The sequence below is a fragment of the Hemibagrus wyckioides genome, linkage group LG03 (genome assembly GCF_019097595.1).
Source record: "Hemibagrus wyckioides isolate EC202008001 linkage group LG03, SWU_Hwy_1.0, whole genome shotgun sequence".
Taxonomy (NCBI): domain Eukaryota; kingdom Metazoa; phylum Chordata; class Actinopteri; order Siluriformes; family Bagridae; genus Hemibagrus; species Hemibagrus wyckioides.
Window position 1 is genome coordinate 34,009,566 of NC_080712.1, and position 26,600 is coordinate 34,036,165.

General features: G+C 40.6%; 1 protein-coding gene across 7 annotated transcripts; it reads right to left on the reverse strand.

The window, feature by feature from the left end:
* On the reverse strand, window positions 1-24,877 carry hif1aa (hypoxia inducible factor 1 subunit alpha a). 7 transcript variants are annotated; one of them, XM_058386476.1, is made up of 15 exons: window positions 24,443-24,877; window positions 8,485-8,675; window positions 8,138-8,283; window positions 7,822-7,906; window positions 7,031-7,134; window positions 6,759-6,955; window positions 6,396-6,502; window positions 5,400-5,547; window positions 5,071-5,273; window positions 4,744-4,925; window positions 4,491-4,642; window positions 4,306-4,396; window positions 3,976-4,081; window positions 3,161-3,268; window positions 1-2,784 (listed from the first exon to the last, which is right to left on the reverse strand). In XM_058386476.1, the coding sequence occupies exons 1-14, from the start codon at window positions 24,472-24,474 to the stop codon at window positions 3,204-3,206; spliced, it is 1,809 nt and encodes a 602-aa protein (XP_058242459.1). In that variant the 5' UTR covers window positions 24,475-24,877; the 3' UTR covers window positions 1-2,784; window positions 3,161-3,203. The 7 variants fall into 7 exon arrangements, with proteins under 7 accessions (XP_058242459.1, XP_058242458.1, XP_058242463.1 ...); XM_058386475.1 differs by having other exon boundaries at window positions 1-2,803; XM_058386480.1 differs by adding an exon at window positions 23,755-23,788 and having other exon boundaries at window positions 1-3,268; window positions 24,443-24,876.
* Between the last annotated feature and the right edge of the window lie 1,723 nt (window positions 24,878-26,600).

Below are 26,600 nucleotides of genomic sequence, written 5' to 3' on the forward strand. Positions count from 1 at the left end.
ACACACCACAGCAACTTTAATTCCATTTTAGAGACAGGGAAAGACATGGTGATTTTCCCACAAAACACATCATGATTTACACTGAAATCGAGTGAAAGACAACAACGTGACAAATTTGTGAGTTTCATCATACCACATGGAGCACGAATCTCCACTTTACATTAATACACCCGGAGAAATGTTAACAAACACATTAATAAGCGTGTGGAGACATACATATAAACTCGCCCACACACACACACACGTGTATAAACCGATCAGGCTTAACATTATGAGCAGTGATCGGTGATGTGAATAAGATTGATGATCTCATCATGGCACCTGTTAGTGGGTGGGATACATCAGCCAGCAAGTGATCATTTTGTCCTCAAAGTTGATGTTAGAAGCAGGAAAAATGGACAAGCATAAGGATTTGAGCGAGTTTGACAAGGGCCAAATGTAGACAGAGTCATGGATGGCCAAGGCCCCTTGATGTATGTGGGGAGTGAAGGTTGGCCCGTGTGATCCGATCCAACAGACAAGCTACTGTTGCTCAGATTGCTGAAGAAGTTAATGCTGGTTCTGATAGAAAAGTGTCAGAATACACAGTGGATCACAGTTTGTTGTGTATGGGGCCGCATCGCTGCAGACCAGTGAGGGTGCCTGTGCTGACCCCTGTGCACCATCAAAAGCACCAACAATGGGCACGTGAGCATCAGAACTGGACCACAGAGCAATAGAAGAAGGTGGCCTGGTCACGTTTTCATTTACATCACGTGGATCCCTTACCTGGGGAACACATGGCACCAGGATGCACTATGGGAAGAAGGCGAGCCGGCGGAGGCAGTGTCCTGCTTTGGTCAGTATTCTGCTGGAAAACCTTGGGTCCTGCCATCTATGTGGATGTTACTTTGACATGTACCACCTACCTAAGCATTGTTGCAGACCATGTACACCCTTTCATGGAAACGGTATTCCCTGATGGCTGTGGCCTCTTTCAGCAGGATAATGTGCCATGCCACAAAGCAAAATGGTTCAGGAATGGTTTGATGACCACAACAACCAGTTTGAGGTGTTGACTTGACCTCCAAATTCAATCCAATCGAGCATCTGTGGGATGTGCTGCACAAACAAGTCCTATCCATGGAGGCCCCACCTCGCAACTTACAGGAATTAAAGGATCTGCTGCTAACATCTTGGTGCCAGATACCACAGCACACCTTCAGGGATATCTAGTGGAGTCCATGCCTTTATGGGTCAGGGCCGTTTTGGCAGCAAAAGGTGGCCCAACACATTATTAGGCAGGCAGTCATAATGTTATGGCTGATCGGTGTACATAAACAACATCAGAAATACAGGAAATATGTTAGCATAAAATTATCACTTTTATCCAACCTTTCATTTCTGTTTCTAAAATACGTCATTATGTATTTTATATACATTTGATATATTTGCTATACATATTTAAATCTCCATCACACAGATATAACAGACAATCAGGAATCACTTTAAATGCACATGTTGTACAGACACACTCACTATGGTTCAAAACGAGGCAAAAAAAAAAGAAAGATTGTGATTGACAGGAATTAAAAAATTACATAAAATTATATTGCACAAGCTGCTGGTCATTTGTTCCTCTGTATGTACAGTTGTGCGTCCGAAGCAGAGTGGTGTTTAAACAACATGTACATTAAATGTTAGTTAGAATTATTGTTGAATTAAATAGTGAATTATTTGAACACAAGATTAAACACCTTCATATCAAAATATTCAAACATGTTGCAAGAGATTTTTTTTGCCCTCATACATGGAAAAATATATTACCTTTTTTTTTTTTTAAAGTTAAAGAAGGTTAAACAGTGTGGTAAATGATTACAACGGACACAAGTTTAACCAAAATTAAAAACTAAAGACTAGAGTTAGGGGCAGGATTAGTGTTAACGGTTGGGTTAGTGGTAGAGGGGGGGTTATTGTTAGGAACAAAGGTGGGGTAAGCATTAGAGGTGGGGTAAGTGTTAGAGGCAGAGTTATTGATAGGAATAAAGGTAGGGGAAAGTGTTAGAGGCACGGTTAGTGTTTGGAATAGAGAAGGGGTAAGTGTTAGAGGCGGGGCTATTGTTAGGAATAGAGGTAGGGTGGGTGAAGGAGGCGGGGTTAATGACAGGAATAGAGGTGGGGTAAGTGTTTGGGGGGGGTTGTTAGGAACAGAGGTAGGGTGAGCATTAGAGGCAGGGTTATTGTTAGGAATACAGGTGGGGTAAGTGTTAGAGGGGTTATTGTTAGTAATAGAGGTGGGGAAGTGTTAGAGGTAGGCATGAGAAAATTTTACAATACAAATCACTGGCAATAAGAATTTATCTTCTTGGAGGTGCATAGTGAGAACATCTGTCTGGAGGCATGCTGACTTTATAAGAAGTTAAAGGAATCCAAAGGAAGCGTAATGGCACACCTCTAACAGAGTTCAGGAGCACAGCGTGTTGTGGTCAGTGGATGTGAGCAGAAATTAATTTTGTTATTTGATCATTTAAGGCACAAACTACTTTTAAACAACCTTTCCACATTAATATCGCCATTAAATATATTTGAGACTGAAAATATATTTTTAAAATGTTAATAAAAGGGTAAAGTGAGACATTATATTGTAAACCCTGATCTACTTTTCTTCCAGTACAGTGTATTGATCCCACATTGATTTGTCAAATGCATTCAAATTTTCTGTAGCGTTGAAGTCGACGTCGTCTCCCGCAGCCTGTATCGGATACGTCTCGTGTCATGTCGTGGCTTTTGCGTATCGCCTCCTGCCTATGCAGAGGCAGTCATGCTTAGGTAAGAAGTTGAGGTAGGTTTAGAGGTGGGGTTAGTGGCAGATTTAAAATTTAAGACTTAAATTCTTAACACTTAAAAACTGCTGATTTAAGATAATTTAACGCATGAGGAAGTATACGGTTCTTGTAACCGTATAAATTTGCGTGGGTTGGATGTTGAAATGAAAATAATGAGTCATGAGCGTTATAACGATCGATAACGAGCCACCTTGGCTTAAACAACAATGCCTTAAAATAAAATATACAAAATAAAAAGTTTTCAATTTACAGTTAAACAAATTACAAAATCTCAGATGTGCAATAAAAAATTTTGCTGTAATTTAGTCTGGTGTGTGCCGAAGCTCCTCCCCCACCTGCAGCAGGATTTTCCCACACAGAGACAGGTGCGTTAACATCCTAACGAGCGATGTGTGGGAGGGACTTAATGATGGCTCCTCCTACCATTAACTGGTTTAACACATCTGGGAGACAAGAAACGAAAGCGTGACTGTAGATACGCGACAGTGTCGGAGTACAGCACCAACTGTTTTTATTACTGCATTTACTTATGATTTATCAGATCCTTCTGAGCTGAATAAGCAAATAGGAACACACAATAATGGAGACAATAGGTGCGTTTACATGGACACGTTTTAATCAGATCGGACTGAATTAAATCAGATTGACGAATCTGATCGCAGTGTTTACATGAACACGGTATAAAGTAATCAGATTGTTATGAGCGTTTACATGACACATAATTAGAATCGGATGAGATCATGCGCACAGTCCACGAAAACAGGATTCCCGCCGTTTTACCTATGACAACATCCGTACATCATACGTCATTCTTGTGTCATTGCACATGCGCAGAACTTTCCAGGAACATGTTCCATCTGATTAAGTGTTTACATATCCTCTCGATCGGACTAAAAATGGTTTAAACCACCCCTTACCATCCAATTGAAATTTTAATCGGATGTGGCAAATTCCATCCGATTGACGTGTTTACATGACACTTTTTTAATCTGATTGTGCTTCTAGTCCTGTTACGATCGGATTACAAGTGTCCATGTAAACGCACCTAATGTTAAAGGCTAACGCTGAAGCCGTCTTTCTTTCAGATAACCGACGAAATAAAAGTGGTTTGTGGTCACTGAGTGCGTGTACCCACATAATCAGAACTCACCTGAGGGGAGAAGCAGTATAGTCAGAGTCTCCGGCATGGGGGCTGGTGGATGAGCCTCTGGCATTGTGACCTTTGACCTTTTGACCTGAGGTGAGTCTGCTACCACCTGAAACATGGAACCATGGGAAATAAAACCTCTGTTGTAAACTTTAACCGTTTAGTTAATGTTCAGAGATTAAAGTGCTGTTAGGATATTTTCCGCCATTAAGTGTTTTAATATATTTGTATAAGCACTAGCTATTAAAAACATGCTAATCTCTGAAAAGTTTTTAATACACACAGCTACAGCACATGTTGGAAAATAATGATGAGGAGATATCACATACGTACCACACCTGTGGCACGAGACAGAGGAATAGTTTCTAATTTTCTCTTCTGGCTCGGCCGACTTGTGGAAGACGGAGCTTCGCCGGGCAGTTCTCTAGAACAGAGGGGAAAAAAACCCACACTGAAATACTCAGCAAGAGATCTCTGTGGTGTCGAGGTGTAAAACACACACATTGTGTCGTTCATACATGTGATGCGTATCGCTGCCGTTTGTGTGCGCTCTGGTGTTTTTCTTGACCGAATGGAGATTCTCTGGGCCTTCTGTGTGCATATGGAGCTGATAATCATTATCCATGGAGATGTATGGAGCCAACATCTCCAACTCCAGATCCTCTACCACCTGAAAAAAAACAAGTCGGGACGAGACGGCTCGATGATCAACCGGAAAAGGACGCTAGGCAACACAATCACAGCAAGGAATCATCAGCTCATCATTCCGACCTGAGCGGAACCGCGACCGGACGAAACCAGAGCAGAGGACGACTGGAAGGGGAAGTCCTCCAGCCGGGGCAAGACGGCACAGGGTGGTTCTGTGGGTGGTGAAAGAGGTGACAGGACACTGGTGGAGGGCAGCATGACGTCATTGTAGAGAGGAGCGTCTCTGAGCGCTGACGTTTCTGTCTCTGTACACGACACAATAGAAATAGGAAAGTAGATGCCTGACTATCACTGTATGAGTACAAACAGGTGTTTTTGTTGTCATTCTTTAAGTTAAGTTACACATCACACCAGTCTTCCTTAAGTTAATGTTAGTGTTAATGTGCATACCCGTGTTGGTGAAGTCCAGTGTGAGGTCAGCATCTGTCTGTAGCTCTGTTTCTCTCTCCCTCTTCTCCTCTATCCTCTCCTCATTTATCCCAGTCACTGCTTCCTGGCTCTGTATCTTTCTCTCTGCTCCACACTCATCCACCTTTTCCTGCTTTATTGCTGACTGATGGAGAGAGAAAACGAGCTCGGGTTCTTCAACACCGCTGCAAACAGACCAGAGCAACACACACACACACACACACAGCTGAATTCCCAGACACACACCAACACCTATACCATGTATAGTACTACATACACACAGACAAATAACTAGACAGACACACACACACCTGAGGACGTAGTTGAGGCAGATGACACACTGCGGTTGAGAGTTTTTGTTGTTGTAAATGACAGTGGCCTGTGTCTCGACCCACACAAAGCCTCCACCCTTCACCAGCATACGGTACTGACCTGTACACGCCTGGCCCTTTACAAACACTACACACACATTTCAAAGACCATAATTTAAAACACATATATATATACACTACCAGTCAAAAGTTTGGACACACCTCTTAATTCAATGTTTTTTGTTTAGGGATTTATTTTCTACATTCTAGAACAATACTGGAGATTTCAAAACTATGAAATAACACACATGGACTTCAGTAATCCATATGTAACAACAAAAAACAGTCAGTTGTTATTTTAAGACACAAAGGTCAGGTGTTCTGGAATAGTTCTTGCAAGAACAGTATTGTCAAGTGCATTTATTGTCAAGCACCATGATGAAACTGGCTCACATGAAGACCATCCCAGTAAAGCAAGACCAAAACTGACCTCTGCTGCAGAGGAGAAGTTCATTTAGAGTGACCAGCCTCAGAAATCACCAATTAACAGCACCTCAGATTAGAGGTGTTATGAAGGCTTTACAGAGCATCAGTAGCAGACATATCTCAATATCAACTGTTCAAAGGACATTACTGTGGATTTCGGCCGCCTTCAGCATTGACATCAACTTTTGACTGGTAGTGTGTATATATATATATATATATATATATATATATATATATATATATATATATATATATATATATAAATAAAACGTTACATTCTATTATTAAGCAATCTAAATCCTGTAAAAATGCAAATTAGAAACCACCCCCATCTCTGCAGGCCCCACCTCCATCATCCTGGCAAAGTAGTGCTATCTGTCCCCAATTTAGCAATCACACACTGAAGCTAACTGGCTGTTACAAATATTATATTTGTGTTACAGTCAAACAGAATGTAGAACCTGGTGTGTTTTAATGTGTGTATGTGTGTGCACATGAATTGTTTCTTACAATTGTGGTGTGTTTTGTTCAGACTGTCCGAGTCCAGCACATGATAAAACTCGTACACAGAACGTTGAAGGAGGTCCTCAGGGTCATACCCCAACAACTGTGTGACCCTAAATACACACACACAATGTAAAAAGTTACTTACCTGGTTAAACACCACTAGATGTCACTGCAGCATCATTTTTAGCTATTACAATTTATTAAAATAATTGAACCCCACTGTGGTTTAAAAATGTTAAAACTTTTCAAACTGCATTCCACAGAAGTTATCTTCAGAATGATTTCAGTGTATCAGGATATGTAGCACTGCTCCTCACCGAAACCGTCTTTACTTTCAGAACTGAAACGTTCAGCACCATTCCTTACCGATCATCGCAGTAGGAGAAGCGCATGTCCAGTGAGTGTTTGCTCAGGAATGTTCTGGAGTCTAGAAGAACCTCGATGTTAGCTGGATGTGGAATGGGTTCACAGATGAGCACCAGGTATGACACCGGCATACTGTTCTCTTCATAGGTACTGCTCTGCGTGCACTCCACACGGATGTGACCAGAACAGTGGAGAACCTGGAGCAAAGCAGGAGGTTTGCTTGTATCTTATTAACACAACGTTACATTTCTGTGTGAGTAAATGCACCGCACCTTCCATGTAGCAGATCTGAGGTTGACAGTGCGCCCTCTGCTGGTCAGAGTGCACTTCATCCGCAACAAGCGACTCTGGTCATTCCTGGATTTCTTACAGGAACCTGAGAGAGAAATAAATTAAATATCATAATCATTTCAAATCATAGACATTTCCCACCACCCTCCTAAAATACAAACATTATCTGAAGCTGAATCTGTAGGCTCAGATGTAATAAAGAGGGGAACTGCTAATTCCCGAGGTAATTAGCAGGGTGTGGAAGTGCTTCATCTTTTCTCTGGAAGAGGACAGTGAGGATAGATACAGATAGCGATGGTAGACGTGAGGATGCTTTAGACAGTGGCAGTGTAGAACTGCACCAGTGCAGCCTGGAAGAGATGGAACTTTGCCAATTGCAAAAAAGAAAATCATCCTTTGTTGAGCTTTCTTGATGATGGATGAGATCCTGTGTGATCACAGTTCCCAGAAACCTGACCGTAGTGGAAGTGCTCACTGATGAGTTATTAGGGATGAGTAGGACGGGGAGGGCTTGTGTTTCCTCAAGCTGAAAGTCCATCTCGAGAGTGTTGAGCTCGAGGGTGACACCAGCTGCACCAGTAAGCTACGTGCTGAACCTACTGGGGTACATCACTTTTGCTGATGAGATTAATCACAGTAATGTCATCAGAGAGAGAGAGAGAGAGAGAGTGAGGGGAGTGGAGAGAAGGGGGGGGGGCAGAAAGAGAGAGAGAGAGGGAGGGAGAGAGAGACAGAGAAAGAGAGAGAGAAAAAGAGAGAGAGAGCATTAGACCTGTTCTGTTAACCAGCATCTCTCTGATCTCTTCATGGTCACATGGGTGAGTGAAATCAAACACACTCTGTCCTGACAGATCAATCTATCAAACAGAGAGACAGAAGAAATAATATTACATAAGTAATATAATTGTTTATAATTAAATTGTTTACAATGTTTATAAAACGCATAACTAGTATCATGTAACATGTAACTCGAGTGTGTGTCTAATTCATCGCCAGGAAACTTGCCTGTAAACTGCCACATTTATGTAATTACATTGCTCTGTGTGTGTATGCGCGTGTGTGTGTGTGTGTGTGCGCGCACATGCTACCTGGGAAATCCCCAAACACTTGCTGACAGTTTCTGATGTGTAAACGACGTCTCCATCCTGAGAAAGAATCATGAGGAAGCCGTCGAGGGCCTTGAGACAGGAAGCGCTCCACTGCGTGTCCAGCTCAGACGGCTCGGCCATCATCACTACGGAAGGAGGATATTTGTGAAACCACGCCAAAAAAATAGGACACACCCACTAGAGATGAGCACCTGAGGATCTTTGTATTTTCAGTAGTGATGTCAGAAGGTCTGCATTTGCATCATATTTACATATTTGAAGGTAAGAAATCCCTACTGGAATGCTAATGGATATTTAAAATCATTTTCTGCAGACAGACGGATGACCTGTGTTGAGGGCCGAGCGCAGGTGCAGGTAACTCAGTGTGAGACGGATGATCGAGGCTTTATCAAGGCTCTCTGTGATGCTGTGATGGAGAGGAAGCTGATTGGCTAGCTGATTAAACACCTCCGTCTCCTTCACCCGTCTACAGCGGGCCGCATCACGACACCTCGCCTTCCTCCGCTCACAGCTCTGTCTGCATGTATACACACACACACACACACACACACACACGGGAAACATGGGTCAAAAGCACATAAAAAGAACTACAAAGCTTATCGAAAATTGGCAGAAATGGAACGACTCAAAAGAAAAAAAACCCCACAATATAGGTGCAAGCACACTCAACAGGGGGGAAAGTGAGGCGGAAAGGAACCACTAACAAGCAGAGACAGAGCTGAAAGAGAAAACTAACGAGTGTTCTCGACTCCATGGAGGCTGTGACACGAGGCAGCGAGGTGAGATCATGACACGCTGAGGATGTGACAGATGAGGAACTTTCAGAATGATTGGTGTCCAGGGCTGTTGAGTAAAACCTACACACACAAGGGCCGGGGAACGTGTCTGTAGCTTTAAGCAGACGGCAAATCTCTCTGTGGTTACCATGGTGACAGGGTCATTGGTGTAGGGTATATCACATGATGTAACAAGCACTGAATGATGCATTAGAGGGTTTTTGGTGGAATTTGTATGGAAAACACTGACGAGCGTTCATCACCTGTGTGCTCGTCTTCTTTGCTCTGCATTTTCTTCAGTCGTTGGTGTTTAAAATCGGACCTCCATCAAGACATGAAGCTCCAGTTTCCTCCTGAGAATTTATTTTCATCCAAATCTTTGAACTGCATTCAATGATGAAAACTAAGATCATGCAACTCATAGCCAGATCACAGAGGTTTCCTCACCATCTCTCTCTCCCCACCTGACTGTCTCTCCCCCAATATATCCACCTGTCTATCCATCTACCCATCTGTCCCTCTCTCCCCCAATCTATCCACCTCTCTGTCGGTCTACCCATCTCTCTCCCATCTGTCTATCCATCTACCCATCTGTCTCTCTTCCCCAATCTATCCACCTCTCTCCGTCTGTCTACCCATCTCTCTCCCATCTGTCTATCCATGTACCTGTCTGTCTCTCTCCCCCAATCTATCCACCTCTCTATCTACCCATCTCACTCTCCCACCTGTCTGTCCATCTACCCCTCTCTCCCCCAATCTATCCACCTCTCTGTCTATCTACCCATCTCTCTCTGACTCTCTCCCCCACCTGTACATCCATCTACCTGTCTGTCTCTTTCTCTCCCCCAATCTATCCACCTCTCTCTCTATTCAGTATTGATTGTGAACCTTTGCGAGAGATGTACGTTCTTCCTCCATTTCTCACTCTTTCCTCAAATCTTGTTCTTTCTCTCTTCATCTTTTAAACTCTCCCTCTCGTTTTCTTCCTTTCACTTTGTCTTCCTGGTGTATTGACTCTGACCTCAGGGTTAGGGATAAATTTTCTTCTTTTGTTTGTTCTCACACTTCTCTCCTTTCTCTTCTTTACTTTCTCTCTGAGGTAAATGTCATTATTTCTATAGTGCACATTATTTTGCTTTCGACCTTTTCCCTTTCGGTCTTCTCCCACACTTATTTTTCCCCCCTCTCTCTCTCTCTCTCTCTCTTCTCTGTGTTGCATGGGTCCAGACCCTTGTGTGAGGGAGAAATAGATTTTTTTTTTCTTCCTTTGTCTATTCCTTCCTCTCTCTCAGGCTTACTTCCATTTTCTTTCTTCTGCCCTTCCCCCCTCCCCCCCTCCATCTCCCTCTCCCCCTCTCTCTCCCTCTCCCACCCCCTCCCTTATTTGTGACCCTGAGCAGGCGTTTCATTTTCTTCTGCTCACTCATTCTCGCTGCTTTACTGACTGTGACCCTGAGTGAGTCCCTCATTCTCTCAAACTCGTTCTTTGAGCACAACGTCACGACTGAACGCCTCCAGAAACATTATTTCTTGGTGTCGTACTGTTGATCTTCGCCATGTTTTCGAGTAAGGCTGTTTAAAGGGCAAAGCTACAACAGACGCAGGCTGAGAGGCAGAGAGTCTCTGGGGGGAAAGGCTAGCTACAGGACGGCGTATTGATTGTAAATGGTGATGGCGTCGCTCAGAATACCAAAGAACTCTAATGGATTACGAGACCAAATATAGGTATACACCATTTACCTCCTGATCGGCTCCTAATACAGCATTATAGAGCTTTTGGCTCCATTCCATCAGGTTTCAAATGCACCATTACCCCAAACAGCTCAGATCCCATCATAATACCATCATGTCAGAGCACACCATCAGGACCTGGATTTATTCCATCACAATAAAAAATGCTGTGCATTACATTCATCCAAACAGAGCAGAGAAACGGAAACAGAAAAGAGATTTCTCTTTTTTTCAGCTCAGAACTATCACCATTCCCACATCAGCGACCATGTACAGAACATTTATTAAATGATTACGTTACTGAAGTAGAGCATGGCGCCTGCCTGCATGACTGATTACTAAACTGCAGAGCTCTAAAATCCTGTGCAGAAATAACTGCAATGCCTAAAACTAAAACATTACCTTTGGTGTATAAACTTCAGGGTGATGCCACACAGCTCAATGCTGTATCTACACTTACACCGTCACCTCAAAGATAAACATCATGAGGAATTAAAATGGTGGCGAGATTTAAATACTGGCACACAGCCACCTTGTTTACACAGAACTAGCTAGCAGATCGCCATACACATGTGAGATGACACCAGAAAGAACAGTGCATGCTAAGCTAAATAACTCCAATAACACCGGAGTGAGCAATGAGGAGCCTCATCACCTTCTTCATCCACCCCGTAACCCCACCCCCTCCCTTCTCTCACTCGGTCAATTTGCACTCTCAATCGTTTCTCACCCCTCTCTCTCTCACACACACACACACACACACACACACACACACACACACTCAGATCTATGCTGTTTGTCACTTGTCCCCGGGAGCAATGGCAGAATGTGATTACGACTTTATTGCGTTTCTGCCTCGGCTACTTCAGTGAGAACCTCACAGCCTCAAAACAAACGATAAACGTCCGGCAAATAGAGTCAAGAAATTAAAAGTCTAGAGTGTGAAAGCATGAGATGTTTTTAATCACGACAGTTATTTATTAATAATCTCTCTGTTTTTACTCCAACACCCAATTTAAACATTGAACAAGGATAATAAATTGGTTGAATGGTTAAATCGTGTGTATGTGTGTGTGTGGTGTGACCACTGTGTCTTTCTGAAGAAATTGTACACTTGTGTAACCATTTATAACATAAGAACTCTTGTGTTTATCTAACGCTGACTAGAATTACAGTATATTAGAGTTATAAACAAACCAATAAATAATAGTGAGCTTTTTTGAAACACATCTAGAGTCAGATAAGGGATATAACTTGTACACTTTTCTGTCCATGTGCTTCAGAATCTTGCGTGCGTGTGCGCACACACACACACACACACACACACACACACACACACACACACACACACACGTTCCAGACAGAAAAATCTTCTCAACTCAATATCTTAAAGCTCACATCCAATCAAGACGAATGATCGCTGGACTGTTATGAAAGTCTGAATACTGAGGTCACATGATCACTCATCAGCTCTTTATCTGACCTCTGTAGCAGGAAATGGGAAAGGCTCAAGAACTGAAAAGATATTGGCGGTTTGTAGCAGGAACAAGATCATATCCAGAGCGTGAAGGTTTCCTCAAACACAGTGAGGAGATGAGGTTTTGTGAAGGTTTTGCACAATGATGAAACATTGCGAGCAAACACGAGACATGAGCGCTCCAGTACTGGAGATGAGAGAAAGAGAATTAAGATGCAGGTGAAAAACGAGGCCGTGAAGCGAGGTTTGAGGATGGTGAGATTAGAGAAACCTAGCGGACACAGAAAGATCTGGATTGAGCATGCATTGTGTGAAAAGGCCAATCACAGGTTTGGATGCCTAGCCTGTTCATCCATGGAGTACGCACAGTAAAGTTTGTGGAAGAATGTCATCTCTGCATGAAGAATCAAGTGGTGAAGTAGTAGGAGCTATTTGGAGACTGTAACCTTCTCCAATGTCTCCTCACACCCCTGGTAATGACAGCAGCACTGATACTGAGAGCCTTCACCATAGAGACAGCGTGTGTGGAAGTGTCAGCTGATCTACAGCAGAACCTCCCACATCGACACCCAAAGTAATGAAGGAGAGATGGTACTGACTCTCTCCCTCTCCATCTCTCTCACACACACATACATACACACAGATACACACACCTCAATCATTCATCAATCCAACCTAATTCCCCTAATTCCAAACTTTTAAATGAATCTAACTAATGAACTATAGTGGAGCATCTCATTACACACCTCACACCTTTTCCACCTTCTCTAGCACACAGCAGCCAGAGGACAGAACACTGAAACCGGATAGACCAGAGAACGGAAGCTAGCAACATAAAGAAAAGCAGGGAGAGAAAAAGATCCAGGTAAACTATGAAACTAGAAGAACTAGAGAGAGTAGAACACAACACAGTATAAAACTGAAGGTAATCAAGAACAAGGTGAAAAATGTAGGAAGAGCAGTAGTGTCTGAATTCACTCCCTGTTTACTACATACAGTAGTGCATTTGTGAGGCAGCCATTTTGTAGTGCTCACTTGCAGTGAAAAGACTGTTGACTCCTTACCTCATTACACAAACCAGTACTGGGATTTTCCCTCTGGATCAATAACATGATCCATCTATTCATCTATCCATCCATCTATCTATCTACCCATCTATTAATCTACCTATCTACCCATCTATTAATCTACCTATCTACCCATCTATTAATCTACCTATCTACCCATCTACCCATCTATCCATCCATCTACGCATCCACCTATCTACCCATCTATTAATCTACCTATCTATCTATTCATCTACCTATCTATCCATCTATCCATCCATCTACACATCTATTAATCTACCTATCTACCCATCTATTAATCTACCTATCTACCCATCTATCCATCCATCTACGCATCCACCTATCTACCCATCTATTAATCTACCTATCTATCTATTCATCTACCTATCTATCCATCTATCCATCCATCTACACATCCACCTATCTACCCATCTATTAATCTACCTATCTACCCATCTATTAATCTACCTATCTACCCATCTATCCATCTATCCATCCATCTACACATCCACCTATCTACCCATCTATTAATCTACCTATCTATCTACCCATCCACCTATCTACCCATCTATTAATCTACCTATCTGTCTATCCATCTACCTAGCTATCCATCTACCCATCTATCCATCCATCCATCTACGCATCCACCTATCTACCCATCCACCTATCTACCCATCTATTAATCTACCCATCTATTAATCTACCCATCTATCCATCCATCTACCTATCTACCCATCTATTAATCTACCTATCTGTCTATCCATCTACCTATCTACCCATCTATTAATCTACCTATCTAACCATCTACCCATCTATTAATCTACCTATCTAACCATCTACCCATCTATCTATCTATCTATCCATCCATCTACCCATCTATTAATCTACCTATCTATCCATCCATCCATCCATCCACCTATCTGTCTATCCATCTACCTATCTAACCATCTACCCATCCATCTACGCATCCACCTATCTACCCATCTATTAATCTACCTATCTGTCTATCCATCTACCTATCTATCTACCCATCCACCTATCTACCCATCTATTAATCTACCTATCTGTCTATCCATCTACCTAGCTATCCATCTACCCATCTATCCATCCATCCATCTACGCATCCACCTATCTACCCATCCACCTATCTACCCATCTATTAATCTACCCATCTATCCATCCATCTACCTATCTACCCATCTATTAATCTACCTATCTGTCTATCCATCTACCTATCTACCCATCTATTAATCTACCTATCTAACCATCTACCCATCTATTAATCTACCTATCTAACCATCTACCCATCTATCTATCTATCTATCTATCTATCTATCTATCCATCTACCTAGCTATCCATCTACCCATCTATCCATCCATCCATCTACGCATCCACCTATCTACCCATCCACCTATCTACCCATCTATTAATCTACCCATCTATCCATCCATCTACCTATCTACCCATCTATTAATCTATCTATCTGTCTATCCATCTACCTATCTACCCATCTATTAATCTACCTATCTAACCATCTACCCATCTATTAATCTACCTATCTAACCATCTACCCATCTATCTATCTATCTATCTATCTATCTATCTATCTATCTATCTATCCATCCATCTACCCATCTACCTATCTACCCATCTATTAATCTACCTATCCATCCATCCATCCATCCATCCATCTACCTATCTGTCTATCCATCTACCTATCTATCTACCCATCCACCTATCTACCCATCTATTAATCTACCTATCTGTCTATCCATCTACCTAGCTATCCATCTACCCATCTATCCATCCATCCATCTACGCATCCACCTATCTACGCATCCACCTATCTACCCATCTATTAATCTACCCATCTACCTATCTACCCATCTATTAATCTATCTATCTGTCTATCCATCTACCTATCTACCCATCTATTAATCTACCTATCTAACCATCTACCCATCTATTAATCTACCTATCTAACCATCTACCCATCTATCTATCTATCTATCTATCTATCTATCTATCTATCTATCTATCTATCCATCCATCTACCCATCTACCTATCTACCCATCTATTAATATACCTATCCATCCATCCATCCATCCATCCATCCATCCATCTATCTATCTATCTATCTATCTATCTATCTATCCATCCATCTATTAATCTACCTATCTAACCATCTACCCATCTATCTATCCATCCATCCATCTACCTATCTACCCATCTATTAATCTACCCATCTATCCATCTATCCATCTACCCATCCATCTATCTATCCATCCACCTATCTACCCATCTATTTATCCATCCATCCACCCATCTATTCATCTATGCATCTACCTATCTATCTTCTCTACCTATTTATTCATCTATCTATCAACCTACCGATATATCCATCTACCCATCCATCCACCTACCTATCTATTCATCTACCCATCTACCTATCTATCTATCCATCCACCTACGCATCCACCTATCTACCCATCTATTAATCTACCTATCTAACCATCTACCCATCCATCCATCTATCTATCTATCTATCTATCCATCCACCTATCTACCCATCTATTAATCTACCTATCTATCTATCCATCCATCTACCCATCCACCTATCTACCCATCTATTAATCTACCTATCTATCTATCCATCTACCTATCTACCCATCTATAAATCTACCTATCTAACCATCTACCCATCTATCCATCCATCTACGCATCCACCTATCTACCCATCTATCCATCCATCTACGCATCCACCTATCTACCCATCTATTAATCTACCTATCTACCTATCCATCTATTCATCTACCTATCTACACATCTATTCATCTATGCATCTACCTATCTACCCATCTATTAATCTACCCATCTATTTATCCATCCATCCATCCACCCATCTATTCATCTATGCATCTACCTATCTATCTTCTCTACCTATTTATTCATCTATCTATCAACCTACCGATATATCCATCTACCCATCCATCCACCTACCTATCTATTCATCTACCCATCTATCTATCCATCCATCTACGCATCCACCTATCTACCCATCTAACCATCTACCCATCCATCTATCCATCCATCTACGCATCCACCTATCTACCCATCTATCTATCTACCCATCCACCTATCTACCCATCTATTAATCTACCTATCTATCTATCCATCTACCCATCTATTAATCTACCTATCTAACCATCTACCCATCCATCTATCTATCTATCCATCCATCCATGCATCCATCCATCTACGCATCCACCTATCTACCCATCTATTAATCTACCTATCTAACCATCTATCTACCTATCTAACCATCTATCTACCTATCTATCTATCCATCCATCTACGCATCCACCTATCTACCCATCTATTAATCCATCTATCTAACCATCTATCTAACCATCTATCTAACCATCTATCTATCTATCTATCTATCTATCTATCTATCTATCTATCTATCTATCTATCTATCTATCTACCCATCTATTAATCTACCTATCTAACCATCTACCCATCCATCTATCCATGCATCCATCCATCTACGCATCCACCTATCTACCCATCTATTAATCTACCTATCTAACCATCTATCTACCTATCTATCTATCCATCCATCTACGCATCCACCTATCTACCCATCTATTAATCCATCTACGCATCCACCTATCTACCCATCTATCTATCTACCCATCCACCTATCTACCCATCTATTAATCTACCTATCTATCTATCCATCCATCTACGCATCCACCTATCTACCCATCTATTAATCCATCTATCTAACCATCTATCTATCTATCTATCTATCTATCTATCTATCTATCTATCTACCCATCTATTAATCTACCTATCTAACCATCTACCCATCTACCCATCCATCTATCTATCTATCTATCTATCTATCTATCCATCCATCCATGCATCCATCCATCTACGCATCCACCTATCTACCCATCTATTAATCTACCTATCTAACCATCTATCTACCTATCTAACCATCTATCTACCTATCTATCTATCCATCCATCTACGCATCCACCTATCTACCCATCTATTAATCCATCTATCTAACCATCTATCTATCTAACCATCTATCTATCTAACCATCTATCTATCTAACCATCTATCTATCTATCTATCTATCTATCTATCTATCTATCTATCTAACCATCTATCCATCCATCCATGCATCCATCCATCTACCCATCTATTAATCTACCTATCTAACCATCTATCTACCTATCTAACCATCTATCTACCTATCTATCTATCCATCCATCTACGCATCCACCTATCTACCCATCTATTAATCCATCCATCTATCTATCTATCCATCCATGCATCCATCCATGCATCCATCCATCTACGCATCCACCTATCTACCCATCTATTAATCTACCTATCTAACCATCTATCTACCTATCTAACCATCTATCTACCTATCTATCTATCCATCCATCTACGCATCCACCTATCTACCCATCTATTAATCCATCCATCTATCTATCTATCTATCTATCTATCTATCTATCTATCCATCCATGCATCCATCCATGCATCCATCCATCTACGCATCCACCTATCTACCCATCTATTAATCTACCTATCTAACCATCTATCTACCTATCTAACCATCTATCTACCTATCTATCTATCCATCCATCTACGCATCCACCTATCTACCCATCTATTAATCCATCCATCTATCTATCTATCTATCCATCCATCTACGCATCCACCTATCTACCCATCTATTAATCCATCCATCTATCTATCTATCTATCTATCCATCCATCCATGCATCCATCCATGCATCCATCCATCTACGCATCCACCTATCTACCCATCTATTAATCTACCTATCTAACCATCTATCTACCTATCTAACCATCTATCTACCTATCTATCTATCCATCCATCTACGCATCCACCTATCTACCCATCTATTAATCCATCCATCTATCTATCTATCTATCTATCTATCTATCCATCCATCCATGCATCCATCTACGCATCCACCTATCTACCCATCTATTAATCTACCTATCTAACCATCTATCTATCTACCTACCTATCTAACCATCTATCTATCTACCTATCTAACCATCTATCTAACCATCTATCCATGCATCCATCTACGCATCCACCTATCTACCCATCTATTAATCTACCTATCTATCTATCCATCTACCCATCTATTAATCTACCTATCTAACCATCTATCTACCTATCTAACCATCTATCTACCTATCTATCTATCCATCCATCTACGCATCCACCTATCTACCCATCTATTAATCCATCCATCTATCTATCTATCTATCTATCCATCCATGCATCCATCCATGCATCCATCCATCTACGCATCCACCTATCTACCCATCTATTAATCTACCTATCTAACCATCTATCTACCTATCTAACCATCTATCTACCTATCTATCTATCCATCCATCTACGCATCCACCTATCTACCCATCTATTAATCCATCCATCTATCTATCTATCTATCTATCTATCTATCTATCCATCCATCCATGCATCCATCTACGCATCCACCTATCTACCCATCTATTAATCTACCTATCTAACCATCTATCTATCTACCTACCTATCTAACCATCTATCTATCTACCTATCTAACCATCTATCTAACCATCTATCCATGCATCCATCTACGCATCCACCTATCTACCCATCTATTAATCTACCTATCTATCTATCCATCTACCCATCTATTAATCTACCTATCTAACCATCTACCCATCCATCTATCTATCTATCCATCCATCCATCCATGCATCCATCCATCTACGCATCCACCTATCTACCCATCTATTAATCTACCTATCTAACCATCTATCTACCTATCTAACCATCTATCTACCTATCTATCTATCCATCCATCTACGCATCCACCTATCTACCCATCTATTAATCCATCTATCTATCTATCTATCTATCTATCTATCTATCTATCTATCTATCTATCTATCTATCTATCCATCCATGCATCCATCTACGCATCCACCTATCTACCCATCTATTAATCTACCTATCTAACCATCTATCTATCTACCTATCTAACCATCTATCTAACCATCTATCTAACCATCTATCCATGCATCCATCTACGCATCCACCTATCTACCCATCTATTAATCTACCTATCTAACCATCTACCCATCTATCTATCTATCTATCCATCCATCCATCCATCCATCCACGCATCCACCTACGCATCCACCTATCTACCCATCTATCTACCTATCTAACCATCTATCTATCTACCTATCTATCTACCTATCTATCTAACCATCTATCTAACCATCTATCCATGCATCCATCTACGCATCCACCTATCTACCCATCTATTAATCTACCTATCTAACCATCTACCCATCTATCTATCTATCTACCCATCTATTAATCTATCTATCTACCCATCTATTAATCTACCTATCTACCCATCTATTCATCTACCTATCCATCCATCCATCCATCCATCCATCCATCTACCTATTTATCTACCCATCTATTCATCTATTCATCTATTCATCTACCTATCCATCCATCCATATACCTACTTATCTATTCACCTACCCATCTATTCATCTATGCATCTACCCATCTATTCATCTACCCATATACCTATCTACAAATTTATTCATCTATGCATCTACCCATTTACTCATCTATCTACCCATCTATTCATCTACATATCCATCCATATACCTACTTATCTACCCATCTATTCATCTATGCATCTACCCATCTATTCATCTACCCATCTATCCATATACCTATCTACCCATTTATTCATCTATGCATCTACCCATCTATTAATCTACCCATCTATCCATATACCCATCTATTAATCTACCCATCTATCCATATACCTATCTACCCATTTATTCATCTATGCATCTACCCATCTATTAATCTACCCATCTATCCATATACCCATCTATTAATCTACCCATCTATCCATATACCTATCTACCCATTTATTCATCTATGCATCTACCCATCTATTAATCTACCCATCTATCCATATACCCATCTATTAATCTACCCATCTATCCATATACCTATCTACCCATTTATTCATCTATCTACCCATCTATTCATCTACCTATCTACAAATTTATTCATCTATCTACCTATCCATCCATATACCTACTTATCTACCCATCTATTCATCTACCCATCTATTCATCTACCCATCTATTCATCTACCTATCCATCCATATACCTACTTATCTACCCATCTATTCATCTACCCATCTATTCATCTACCCATCTATTCATCTACCTATCCATCCATTCATATACCTACTTATCTACCCATCTATTCATCTACCCATCTATGCATCTACTCATCTATTAATCTACCCATCTACCTACCTTTATTCATCTGTCTATCTATCTACCCATTTATTCATCTATGCATCTACCCATCTATTCATCTACCCATCTATCTACCCATTTATTCATCTATGCATCTACCCATCTATTCATCTACCTATCCATCCATCCATATACCTACTTATCTACCCATCTATTCATCTGTGCATCTACCCATCTACCTACCTTTATTCATTTATCTATCTATCTACACATCTACCTATCCATCCATCCATCTACCTACCCATTCATCTACCTATACATCTACCTATCTATCCAACTATATACCTATCTACCCATCTATCCATCCACCTACCTCTCTATCCATCCATCCATCCATCCAGGTACGTACCTGCCTATCCATCCATATACCTACTCATTCATCCATCTATCTCTCCATACATCTACCTACCTACCCATCCATACATATATACACATCTACCCATCTATCCATATACCCATCTATTAATCTACCCATCTATCCATATACCTATCTACCCATTTATTCATCTATGCATCTACCCATCTATTAATCTACCCATCTATCCATATACCCATCTATTAATCTACCCATCTATCCATATACCTATCTACCCATTTATTCATCTACCCATCTATTAATCTACCCATCTATCCATATACCCATCTATTAATCTACCCATCTATCCATATACCTATCTACAAATTTATTCATCTATCTACCTATCTATTCATCTACCTATCCATCCATATACCTACTTATCTACCCATCTATTCATCTGTGCATCTACCCATCTACCTACCTTTATTCATCTATCTACCTATCTATTCATCTACCTATCCATCCATATACCTACTTATCTACCCATTCATCTACCTATACATCTACCTATCCATCCATTCATATACCTACTTATCTACCCATCTATCCATCCACCTACCTCTCTATCCATCCATCCATCCATCCAGGTACGTACCTGCCTATCCATCCATATACCTACCTTTATTCATCTGTCTATCTATCTACCTATCTATCCATACATCTACCTACCTATCCATCCATCCATCCATCTATCTACCCATTTATTCATCTATGCATCTACCCATCTATTCATCTACCTATCCATCCATCCATATACCTACTTATCTACCCATCTATTCATCTGTGCATCTACCCATCTACCTACCTTTATTCATTTATCTATCTATGCATCTACTCATCTATTAATCTACCCATCTACCTACCTTTATTCATCTGTCTATCTATCTACCCATTTATTCATCTATGCATCTACCCATCTATTCATCTACCCATCTATCTACCCATTTATTCATCTATGCATCTACCCATCTATTCATCTACCCATCTATCTACCCATTTATTCATCTATGCATCTACCCATCTACCTACCTTTATTCATTTATCTATCTATCTACACATCTACCTATCCATCCATCCATCTACCTACCCATTCATCTACCTATACATCTACCTATCTATCCAACTATATACCTATCTACCCATCTATCCATCCACCTACCTCTCTATCCATCCATCCATCCATCCAGGTACGTACCTGCCTATCCATCCATATACCTACTCATTCATCCATCTATCTCTCCATACATCTACCTACCTACCCATCCATACATATATACACATCTACCCATCTATCCATACATCTACCTACCTATCCATCCATCCATCCATCTATCTACCCATTTATTCATCTATGCATCTACCCATCTATTCATCTACCTATCCATCCATCCATATACCTACTTATCTACCCATCTATTCATCTGTGCATCTACCCATCTACCTACCTTTATTCATTTATCTATCTATCTACACATCTACCTATCCATCCATCCATCTACCTACCCATTCATCTACCTATACATCTACCTATCTATCCAACTATATACCTATCTACCCATCTATCCATCCACCTACCTCTCTATCCATCCATCCATCCAGGTACGTACCTGCCTATCCATCCATATACCTACTCATTCATCCATCTATCTCTCCATACATCTACCTACCTACCCATCCATACATATATACACATCTACCTATCTATCCATACATCTACCTACCTATCCATCCATCCATCTACCTCTCTCTCCATACATCTATCTACCTACCTACCTACCTATCCATCCATCCATCCATCTACCTACCCATTCATCTATCCATCTACCTATACATCTACCTATCTACCCATCTATCCAACTATATACCTATCTACCCATCTATTCATCTATCTATCTACGCATCTATCCATCCACCTACCTCTCTATCCATCCATCCATCCATCCAGGTACCTACCTGCCTATCCATCTATCCATCCAGGTACCTACCTGCCTATCCATCCATATACCTACTCATTCATCCATCTATCTCTCCATACATCTACCTACCTACCCATCCATACATATATACACATCTACCTATCTATCCATACATCTACCTACCTATCCATCCATCCATCCATCTACCTCTCTCTCCATACATCTATCTACCTACCTACCTATCCATCCATCCATCTAACAATGATACACACTGTGTGATGGACACATGAGGAGCTAGAGAATGTGAGAAACTCTGTACTATGGGAGGTAAGACCTTACAGTGTACAATTTTCAGCTTGATTTTGCAAAAAAGAATGAGTTGAGACCAGGGTAATTTGGTACGATTGTGTCACAGCCACGAAAAACGAGAGTGAGAATTTTTTTTTTAAGTTTCAGAATGCAAGTGCTTCTATAATGTTTATCTAAAACACTGTGAAACTTCAGCACAATGCGGATAAAAATCTCCTTTTTACCTCAAACTTACTTCGCCTAATGTTTTCCAGATTTCAATCACAGGGAGGATCTTTATTATGTAATCTGACGTGAAGAGAACACACACTAACACACGGCCTGCTTCTTTAAGGTCTCAAACAGTGTGGAGATTCAACTTAAATTCCGCTCTAAAACCGGCTTCATAAAGATTAGAGATGCTAGAAATAATTAGCAATGCTTAGGAATGAAATAGGAAGTAAGTTTAGGACAGTAATCGTAATGTTCACTGATCTCATTTCCTGTTAGACCGTAACGCTTCGGTGTTTCAGTCTGCCTGTGGACTTTACCTGCTGCTTACCTTTTCTTCAGACTTTCAGGGGGGACAGAGCATGCTGTAAAAAATAAAACACTTATGATTCAAACAAACAGCTTTTTTTAGTCATGTTCTGTCAGTTTTATATTTATTTCTAACTAAGAGCATTGTAAAGTCACAGAGGAAGGTGATGAAGGTGGTGGTGGTGGTGATGTTGGCTCCTGAGAGACACTCATTATATTGTGAAACACAAATAAGAGCTCAAGGATGTTATAAAAAAAAAAGAGGTGGGGTATGTTACATAACATTTATATTTATTTAAAAGTAACTTTAGAAGCAAATCAGGTTTAAATCTAAATTTCAACCTGCTTGTAGCTTAGCTGAGACATGCAACACAGGCGTCAATATGTATTATCACTGAGGTAGATAGCGCTAAATAAAAAAAAAATTAAAAAAATCGGCCCAATCTCAAATGGCTCTATACTCCCTACATACGCTCACTACATCCGTAATTAAAGTTAACGGGGCTGTGTGCCCTACCTAGGGCATTTAATACACAATTGAGACACATTTTAAGATTCAGCTCCATATACTGCTTTACCTTAGCAACGGTCACATTTAAATTAAAAATTAGACTTTACAGTGGTTAGGAAATATGATTAAAGGCAGTGTTTGCAGTAATGTCACTGCTAAATCCAAAGATAGAGTAAAAATGTGGCGTTTATTAATTTACCGTTTCTTCTCAGCTGCGGCTCCTGAAGTCATTATGTAGATTAATCGCCGGCTCACGAAGATTATTGACCAACTCGGTGGTCCGAGAAGAAAGGCAAGGGGAAAAACGTAAAGAAAAACAAAATAATAAAACAGTGTCGGAAAACGTCGTGTCGAAATGCTAAACTTTTTAGCTAGCTAAACAACCTGACGCTGGGTCCAGTGTCGCGAGCGGCTCGATTTGAACTGCGCTCGTTCTCTGGAAATATATATATACGCGAGAGCGTGCGCGCGCACAAGCATCGTTTCTTTAATTTTAAATCGTCACTAGGCAACAGCCAACAAACGTCCCCCTAGTTTCCTCACGGTGTTAACGGAAAATATTTTTCCATATATTTCACCACACTCCGGACAGCGAACAGACAAAACACTGTCCGTTTAGGTAAAAAAAAAATAGAAAAAAGAAAAAAGCTCGGCTGAGGAAAGTAGACACGCCCTCTCTGTTTCTACGTCACTCGACAGCTGTAGAAACCACGCCCATTTAATACACTGGGGAATCACTGCGGTCGTATTCATGACTACATATTAGTGACTTATTTGTTAAAAACAAAAAAATGTTCTGGAAAACACATCTTGTTTCATGATGCTGCCATTTGTGAACACTTTTATCCCATCATGGACTCTGATTAATTGTATATAACAGCAGCTGCGACTCAAATGTTTATATTTTATAAGTTTCTCGTTTTATAGTCACAGTTCATCCTCAGGGCTGCATGGCAGATGCTCTACATAATCTAAAGCCCTACTGGGATTAGTTTTGTATGGGAAGGTGGGGTAGCGTAATAAATCCCACAGCGTCCCTGTGATTTCAATCCTGTGTAAATATGCACACCGATCAGGCATAACATTATGATCAGTGAGAGGTGAAGTGAATAAGACTGATGATCTCCTCATCATGGCACCTGTTAGTGGGTGGGATATATTAGGCAGCAAGTCAACATTTTGTCCTCAAAGTTGATGTTAGAAGCAGGAAAAATAGACAAGCGTAAGAATTTGAGCGAGTTTGACGAAGGGCCAAATTGTGATGGCTAGACCACTGGATCAGAGCATCTCCAAAACTGCAGCTCATGTGGGGTGTTCCTGGTCTGCAGTGGTCAGTATCTATCAAAAGTGGTCCAAGGAAGGAACAGTGGTGAACCGGTGACAGGGTCATGGGTGCTCAAGGCTCATTGATGGACATGGGGAGTGAAGGCTGGCCCGTGTGATCCGATCCAACAGACTACTGTTCTAGATCCAGCAGCTACTGTTGCTCAAATTGCTGAAGAAGTTAATGCTGGTTCTAATAGAAAGGTGCCATCACACCTTCAGGGATCTAGTGGAGTCCATGCCTCGACCAATCAGGGTTGTTTTGGCAGCAACAGAGGAACCAACACAATATTAGGCAGGTGGTCATAATGTTATGCATATTCAGTGTATATTATAGTGCTGTATCTTTTCATTAAAAGTACATACATCATCAGGAAAAGAACAAGTAAATTATGTGAAAGCATAGTACTGCCACGTCTTATGTTGTGTTTAATACACTCTCTGTATTTTCTTTTTAGAAAATATAGTCCAGCTGCCAAACGCCACTCGGACAGAGCTACATCTATCCCAAACGTCCACCCTCTGTTAACATCGTTCTCCCCAAACTGCAATCGGAGTTATAGCCGTAACTCAGTTCATGCACATTCCACAACATTATCATGAAATTATCAAATGATAACAGTTTGACATGGTTTTAGAAATACAGCTGCAAATTGCTGTAATATAACAGGAACAAAACAGTTTGAGAGACACACCGTTACAGGAAAATAACCAACTTGGTACTCAGTGTTTGATTATAATGTCACCAAAACACAGTGGTTTATTTTCTACATGTTGATGCTGCAGTGTAGTTTTTAAAAACAGAATAGGACACACACACACACACACACACACAGGCTAGCCATTTGTGAGAAGACTCTTAGTTGATGTCTGACTGGAAATGGAGCCTAACAATTTAGCTAGCTTGCACATAGCTCTTAAATCTCAAACTGACAAGTTAAAGGTTTTAATCAAACAAAAGTTACTATGAAAAATTCTTTAAGATGGAAATTGCATGATGAACACACTCATCGCTAACTTAACATCCCTGTGTT